The sequence below is a fragment of the Cariama cristata genome, unplaced genomic scaffold, assembly GCF_000690535.1.
Source record: "Cariama cristata isolate BGI_N322 unplaced genomic scaffold, ASM69053v1 scaffold5978, whole genome shotgun sequence".
Classification (NCBI taxonomy): Eukaryota; Metazoa; Chordata; class Aves; order Cariamiformes; family Cariamidae; genus Cariama; species Cariama cristata.
Window position 1 is genome coordinate 33670 of NW_009630572.1, and position 8836 is coordinate 42505.

At 41.3% G+C, this 8836-nt stretch overlaps 1 protein-coding gene across 1 annotated transcript in view; it reads right to left on the reverse strand.

Annotated features, from left to right (window-relative positions):
* Positions 1-8836, reverse strand: part of MYRIP (myosin VIIA and Rab interacting protein) — a 97932-nt gene that overhangs the window by 15845 nt on the left and 73251 nt on the right. The window contains exon 9 of the mRNA XM_009705594.1: positions 5981-6220. Coding sequence (XP_009703896.1) covers positions 5981-6220 — 240 coding nt within the window. The remainder of the gene's footprint in view (positions 1-5980; positions 6221-8836) is intronic.

The window sequence follows — 8836 nt, forward strand, 5'->3', positions numbered from 1 at the left end:
GATCCATTAGCCCAATGCGAAGTTTAAAGTCTCAGACCTCTTTTAGAAGAAAAAGCCACTGTTCCACCTTCCTTAACCAAAATCTTTTTTCTCTGCTGTCATTCAAAATCCTGCACATAGATTACCTGCAATTTACAGACCTTAAAGATCGCTTTTTACAACACTGCACACATTCAGTTTTCAGTCCTGGACTTTGGAAGACTGCCCAGATAATTAACATCATAATAAAAGCCATGATCCACCAAAACACAAGAATTATTCTGAGCATCTTGCATACAAAAATGTGAAACAACAGACACACAAATATCTTCTGAGTTGTTAACCCAGGAAGATGTCATTGTATTACACTGTTCAGCCTTATTAGCATAGTAGTGGCAATGTAGTAAAGCGACTATACTTACACTTTACTTTTCTTGCTTAAGTGAGCCACAGGGTTCTGGCTCCTTTAGGAACTTTTACTCAGTCATTTGTAAAGCTTTCAGGCATATGAAGCTGGATGGCAGTTTCCCATTAACCCCTGCATGGACCAACACATCAACCAAAACACGCAGGAGTTCAGGGAGTGGCAAGGTAACGATCACAAAAACTACTACATCATCTTCTGTGAGGACAGTGCATGCACCAGCACAAATGATTAACGGAACCCTAGCCACCAGGAGACACTGGCTGGCTCTCATAATTACAGCACTGCTGTTATAACATTGCAGCCATCCCTACCGCGATGCTTTAACAGGTCTGTGATACACAGGAGGGATTCACTGCCATGTGCACATCCAGTGCCGTTCTCCAGCTCCATCAAGGCCGTGAGCATATTTCTCTCCATCGACCAAGTCCCAGGAGCCCTCCCTCACTGAGCCCCAGCCACCCTCTCCAAGGCCAGCCCCAGGCACAGCCACCAGCACGCAGAACCCCAGGGCGCTGGCCGTCTCCTCTGCTGTGCTACCATGCACCCACAGGCACAGCTACCGGCCGTTCCTCTCCCTAAACAGAGGTGCCAGGCAGATTCTCTAACAAGTGTCAGTCTCATTATACCCATAGTCAAAAAGTGCTAATTTACCTGGTGAAAAATGTAAGACATACTCTCTCAATACAAAGAATATAGGCCTCTGGCACTAATAGACATGAAGGTGATGCTTGTAGTACATATTTTCCCCAAAATAAAGCCTTATAAAACCTATGATGAATAAAATGTTTCCAGAGGATGAAGGCATAAATATTTTATGGAAAGAATATTTATGGTGTTATTCATACTGTCAAGGAAGTTGGGAGATTTCACTTGGGGAACAGGATCCCACTGTGCTGCTTAACAAACTTAGAGGTTGTCATTCAGAAAGGAGCTACTGTGTGCCTAGTCATCTAATAATGTCAGCAGAAAACAGCAGGATTTAAACAAAGTTAGTCAGCCTTGATTGTAAGATTCTCTGAGCAGAAGTAAATGCATAAAGAGATTAAAAGAAATTCCTCAAGCACACAGCATGTTGCATCAAGCTAATGCAAAGAGGAGATCAACGTTACTACTGAGGTTTAACTTACTTGCTCATTTGCATATCTTAAGCAAGGAGCAGCACAGAGTAGAAGGAGACAAAAAGAGAAACACAAATAAGGTTTTAACAACTATTTCAGTTTTTATGCTATGTGGGGCAATTTGCAAAAATGGCAGGGGCTATTCTGTTTATTCTAAACAGTAACTCTATGGCTTCTGATAAGCGGTCACAGTGATAGACTGCATTCAAAATGCAGTCTGCATTAGGCACTGCTGAAATGGTCTTCTAGAATGTAATTCTGGGGTATACCATGAAACATAGACCCAGCCTATTCATCTTCATGAAAGCATTAAAAGGGAAGGAGAGAGGATAGAGGAGAGCAAGAACTAAATGCATCCCATTTATCATGCTTGCTACTCTCAGAATCAGTGTCATTAAGATACTTCCAAAGGGATTTACATTTTGCTTTTTTCTTAGGTATTTGGTTAGGGTTTGGGGGGTGAAGCCATAAAACCAACAACCAACCAAGAAAAAGAGCAAGGCAGAAAGAACTGTGCCAATCAGTGTGCTAGTACAAGATGCTTCACAAACACAACAGTTGCACAACGTGATTTTTGGTTTGTTCACACCTGAAGTCGAGAGGGCCTGAAGGCTAACGTGACCCTCAGCATAGACGACTCCGTGGCCTTTCATTGCACAACTGAGAAAAGCAGGCTTCCCCAGGGTCTGCGTACTCCTAAAAGACCATGAACTACTTCTGTAGCTTAATAAGCACAAAATGTTATCCATAAAAACAAGTTTGCTGTAGGATTATGTTTGTTTTAGAGCACTGTGAATCTCCACAAGACCACTTTAGCAATCACAAACTTAGACTGTTGAAAGTGATTGTGCTGAAGGTCTATGTGGATTTAAGTCCAAGGCAGAAAATTAACTTGTGTTAATTAATACCCACTTAAATCCTCAAGTATGCCACATGAACTAAATTATTAACTCAAAGGTCAGCATTTTCAAACTTGTATCTTAAAGGCAGACATACAACTCAAAAGCTCAGTTTGAAGCGAAAACTGAGAACCTGTAAATGCCCAACTTCAGCTAACTCCCCACTCAAGACGTGTCAATTATTGCTATTGCTTCAGATCTTAAATATACTAAATATCCTCTTTAAAGCATCAGCTCCACATGCGATTATATGAGATTTCCAGCTTCCATTAAAAAGAGAAGTCCAAATTTTTAAAGGTGCAGACATGTGAAAGTCGGATTTTCATGAGCACCAGGCATTTAATTTCCAGTGATCCAATAAACAATCCATGTTTTTTGAAATCTTATTCTATGGTCAGGTGTACTGTAACTAGAAATTCCCTGTCATGTAAGGTTGCTAACGTGTTAGACTAAAAGCTAACAAAAACAAGCAGCATGGCTAAAATATAAGCAAGATGGCTAAAATACAGTAATTTGTGTTCAGGAGCTCAAAGCAGATTGTAGGCACTCGACCTCTAATTTTAATGGCCCAGAATTAGTGCTTCTATGTGCCTAATATGAAATGTGATGCCCAGGCCAGAAGTCTGAGTCTCTGGCCCAGAATGTTAAGTGCAAGTCTGAAAGATCTGTAATTCCCCACATATGTATTCTCCAAAAATAAGGCTTCTTAAAGAAACAGCCTATTGGGACATCTGGCTTTTAAGGCATCTAAGATTACTGGTTCCCTGAAAATAAGTTTTCTATGCTTGTCTCCATTGAGACATGCCATCTAGTAATGTTAAAGTTATTGCACGTTTTATGAGTTTAGCTATGTCTTTGTATTTTAGGTTACCATAGCCACAACCGGCATTATACACTGTCATCTTCAGTATTTCATTGTAAGGTGTTGGTCAGCCACCTTTCTAAAGAGAAGGCATGCGATAGAAGATTTTAAATCACTTTTAAGGACAACTGCAAAGAGTAAGAATGAAAGCAGCCTGCTTGTTTCTCTACAGCTGGAGCAAGTTCTGCTATCAATTCTGCTGAAGTCATGACCATGAATAGTACTGAGATATTTTGGTTTCTTTATTATAGACAGAAAGAATATATACTGCACCTTGAATAGCTAACACTTTTTTTCCATCCAAATCCAATACAGAATTAGAAACTCCAAGCATTTCCTTTTTGTTGAACTTGGTGTGTCTCTTATTCTTTTAAACACAAGGAAATTTCAGTTTGTGCCCACTGTTTCTTGCCCTGTCACTGGGCACGGGTGAGAAGAGGCTGACTGCCACTTCTTTATTTCCCATCTCAAACATCCCCCACTCCCCCAGCAGGCATTTACGCGCATTGAAGAGATCCTCCTCCAGCCTTCTCTTCTCTAGGCCAGGCAACTCCAGCTCTCTAGCCTCTCCTCATATGACAGATGCCCCAATCTTTCAGTCATCTCTGGGGCTCTTCATTGGACTCACTTCAGTATGTCCATGTGTCCCTTGCACTGGGGAGCCCAGAACCGGGCACAGCACTCCAGAATTGGCCTCACCAGTATTGAATAGAGGGGAATAATTACCTTCCTCTGTCTGCTGGATGCTGATGACCTTCTTTTCTGCAAGTGCACATTGCTGGCTTACGTTCAACTTGGTGTCTACCAGGACCCCTATGTCCTTTTCTGCCAAGCTGTTTTCCAGCCAGACAGCCTCCAGCCGGTATGGGAGCACAGGATAATCGCTTCCCAGGTGCAGGACTTTGCATTTCCCTTTGCTGAACTTCATGAGGTTCTGTTGGTCCATTTCTCCAGCTTGTCAAGATGCTCTGAGTAACAGCAGAACCATGTTGTGTATGAACCACTCCTCCAAATTTAGAGTACACTCTGTCTCATTGTCTCTGTCAATAGTGAAGATGTTAAATAGTAGTGGTCCCAGTATTGACCACGGGGGTACACCATGAGTGACTGGCTTCCAGCTGGATTTCAAGTCTCTGATCACAACACTTTTGGCCCAGCAATTCAGGCAATTTTCAATCCACCTCACTGTCTACTTATCCAGCCCTTACTTGCTCAATTTGTCTGTGAGGATGTTATGCGAGACAGTGTTGAAAGCCTTGTTAAAGTCAAAATAAACAACATTTCAGTGCTCTGAATGCCTCAGATTACCATGATCTGTCAAAGATGAACAACAGTGGCCTCACAATGACATGGGCCAGTTCCCTCAGCTCTTGTGAGTGCATTCCCATCGAGTGCCGTGCACACGCGTGTGTCCCACTTGTTGAACTATTTGCTAACCTGAGCCTCCTCTACCAAGAGTAAGTCTTCACTGCTCCAGACTTTCCCAGAGGTCTCAGGGGCCTGGGATTCTTGAGGGGAAATCTTAACCGTAACCTGAGGTGAGAACAATGTCGTGTAACAGCCTTTTCCATCTTTTGTGTCACCAGGTCACTGCAGTAGCAAGCCCTGCTTTCTCTCATCTGCCTTTTGCTGCTGATATATCTGTAGAAGTCTTTCTTATTTCCCTTTGAGTCCCTCGCCAGATTCAGCTCCAGGTGGGCACTGGCTTTCCTGACACCATTCCTGCACACTTGGACGGTTTCTCTATCGTCCACCTGGGTCACCTGATCCTGCTTCCACCTCCCAGGGTATTAGTTCTTTATATAATTTGAACGAAACACCTTTCAAATGATGAAGAATAGATTTCCTCTGGAGAACCTTTCCACACGCACTGCCAAAGCTGAGCTGCTGTGCAGACCAGACCCCAAGAGGGGAGCCAAGGCACACAGCAGACAAGAACAAGCCTAAGTGGATCTAAGGGATAAGAGTGCTTGCCAGGCAAGGGGCAGCGCTGGGCTTCTGAACACCAAATTCAAGCACAGCACATGATCTGAAGAGAAATTCAGGGGCAGAAAGGGAAGAGAGCAGGCATTAAGCCCTGCAGAGTGACACTGAAATCAGATATCTCATTGGAAGGGTGAAATGGCACAAACGGAGGATCTTGTACATTATCAGAACTGACACTGGATTTCAGCTCCATTAGAATATGTTACTACTCACAGAGGCCTATTAGCTGGCAGAGTAACAGGGTTGTAAAGCTTTAAAGAAGCACAAAGTACTCAAATAGAGGCAAAAGAAGAATCTATGACATCAGAATGAACTACATGATACTAAAAAGAGAGAGGCAAATAAAAGGACTGAAGAAACCACTTTCTGGTTAGCAAGGAGCAAAAAGGGAGAACTGGGTATGTTTTTAAATAAAAAAATATAAGTCGATTCTCAGTCAGTATAAACTGACATAATTCCATTAATACCAGTCACTTAACAGGTTTATTATACAAGCTAAGTTCACTGTTTGAATTGATGCTGTAGGCTCACAGGGAGGAACACACACCTTAACTAAAGTTTTACCTACACAAGGGTTGCAGGCTCAGACCTAGTGTAAAGGACCTTGGGTTTTTTTAAGCAACTATGTTTAATTTTCTAAACACAAGTTTCTCTTTCTGGATTCTAACTTTCATGATATTGTCCCCACTCCTCTACAATGACCACTTACCTTCTTCAGCTCTTCCTGAATACTTCTGCCATTTTCCTCTGAGGACAAACTCTCCTTCTGGTTTTCAGGGTCTGTTCTAGGTTCTGACTCTTGTTCTTCACCAGAAGATGTTTCCTTGTCACTCATTTTAGCAGCAAGCTGAAATAACCTGGATTTAAGCTCCTCCTCCATAAGGTCAGGCTTGATATTATGGTGCTGATCCTCACTGCTTATATCTGTTTCTGATAAATCATCGAAATCCTACAAAGAAATTAGAAGAATGGTATAATTACTGTATAGGCACAGAAAGAGAACCAAACAGCTTCCTAGAAAGGTATAGGTATGATCACTCTGCAGGGAAGCTAGAAAAGAAAGCACATTAAATAAAAAAAATACCATGTCTTTACAGAGGAATGCCAGTAAACCCACACTTGTTGGATTATATTTATCATTCCTGTTTACCTTTATATTATGTAAAAAGTAACTATCAAAATCATTATGTATCTGTGTGCAACTAATAAAATATGCCTAAATGGCATTTCCTATTCCCAACACTGCACTGCCTTCACTCTCAGGCATGGTGCAGATAAAAAAGTGAAGTGTAGGAATGAATTAACTTGTGACCTGGCAGTTGTGTCCAGCTTTCAGTTGAAAGCTGCACTCGAGTTCCCCAGCTGCTTGTTTCTGAGCATTACCTGTGCTTTTCTTGAAGACCACTGGAAACAAGTTTTGAAAAGTCTCTCTTCTGTTACATGATAGTGCTTAAGATTTTCAGCTTTCCCAGTGATTATTTACATAGGTGGATCCTCTGCAGTGATGACTATTTTCCAAACACCAACCTCCCTGGAACAAGTTCAGTCCTTAGGAGCACCTTCTTTTCTTACTCTTGGATCCTTAAAGGTGGGAAGCATCCAGAGGCTCAGTTAAGTACAGTGGGTGTTACAGACTTGACCACAAGTGCCTTACTTTGGAGGCTGAGCAGAAGAAAAGCAAAAATCTTTTTGCAAGTCTGTTTAGCAGGGTGCCTGCCCAACATTTAGTAATGCGGAAAGGGGGATATTTTTGTCACCCCTTGCAGGAAATCTGAAAATATCTCATGGTTGTTCCAAAGACTAATGTCCAAATACATACCAGTTCATTTTCTGGATCTGTGCTATATGATTAGGTCTAGACACATGAAACTTTTGACAGAAAGCTCCATTCATATAGGAAACCAAAGATCAGAAACTTGTGAGGTTTGCAGACAGCTTCTCAGGGAGAACTGGTGTAATTTCAGGGCAGCTGTCTTCAATAAATACATCCCAAGCGCCATCCCATGGGGACTGGCAGTGCGACAGCGCCCGCCCCTTACCTGGCTGCAGGGCAGGAGAGCTACAATTAACAGCCGGGGCCTCCTGATCAAAGCAGCAAACCCCTAATGACGGCACTTCCTTCACTTGAAGCAATTAAGCCACTCCACTTCCCATCAGAAATGTAAGAATTGCAGCCACACTAAGCAACATCTCCTCCTCTCAAAAAGATAATGAAAGCCACTATATCAATATTATTACTAATAATAGTATCTATTATTATTATTAATAATAATGAAAGCAGGCAGAGATTTGTGGTTTGAGTGGCAATTTCTTGTAAAAAGTTACAATTTGGAAAATAAGTATCATTAAAAGCCAAACCAGGACAGTTGCACTTCCCAGTTCAGTTTCCACAGGAATATAAGCCCTCTGTAGTACATAAGCAATCAGGTTATCAGAAATTTGTTACAGTAGGACCTTGGTTTTATCAGGACAATTTTCATGTCTTGATTCATGTACTTGCTTCATGACTGTGTTTACAGCATCTCTACAGGCAACCCAGTAAAGCAGGTTGTTCTTTTACCTATCATTAAGTGGCAAAAAACTCTCCCCAAATACAGTACATCTTGATATCCATTCTCAGGCTTCCCTTTTTAAGTTGCTCCAGACTTTACACAATGAATTCTCTCTCAGTCACAAAGTCAGCATTCCAGCATTGAGTCTAAAATACATTTTAAAAAAAGTGCCACAGCATTACCCTAATCTAGGTACTCAATCTTGATTAAAAAAATACCTAACTTTAGATAGAAATTCAGTTGTGAGTTATGAAATGACTGCAGTTGTTCCAGAACGTAACTGCTTACAATTCTCTAGACTTGGCGCAGGGAGAGAGGAAAGGGCCCATTTTCACTTCACTGTGAGTCTCAGAGCAGCAAACAAGAAAGCAACCTTCACGATTTGAAAACTAAAAAAGAAAACCCAACTTTTAGACTGATAAACTGAAATCCTGTTCTTCAATGCTGACGAAAACATAATGGTTAACAAATTATCATTTTATTATTAAATGCAGTAAAATAAGGTTATTCTTGCAATGCAGTAAAGTATGAAAAAAAATATGTTTCTTCACCGCAATTTATGTATGATCAGTTGTTTGGTGTCTAATGTCTAGATGCAACACGGTTTAGAAGAGCATTTTGTATGGTTTCTACAAATTCTGCATTATCTCAGCACGTGTAAATCTATGCCTGGTTTAAGACCCCACAATGAAGCTTCCTTAAGTTTATGCTGTCTGCAGTTCTTCATGCACCTACATGACCATTTTGTACAAACTGTTTACATGTAGGGCTCGCTCTGCTGCAGCCTCAATCATTTTGCCAAGATCAATACATTACTTTGGGGATTATATGAAACCCTGACATCCCTTTAATCTCATTTTTCTAAGCAATATAAATGATGTCTGGCTAATTTATTTTTGTACCTCAAATCATACTCCTTATGCTCATGATCATTTTAATTGCTTCCTAGAATTGCTCAACCATGCAACATCCTTGCTATGAATTGTAGCAGCCAGTCCATTCCTGGTCCCTGC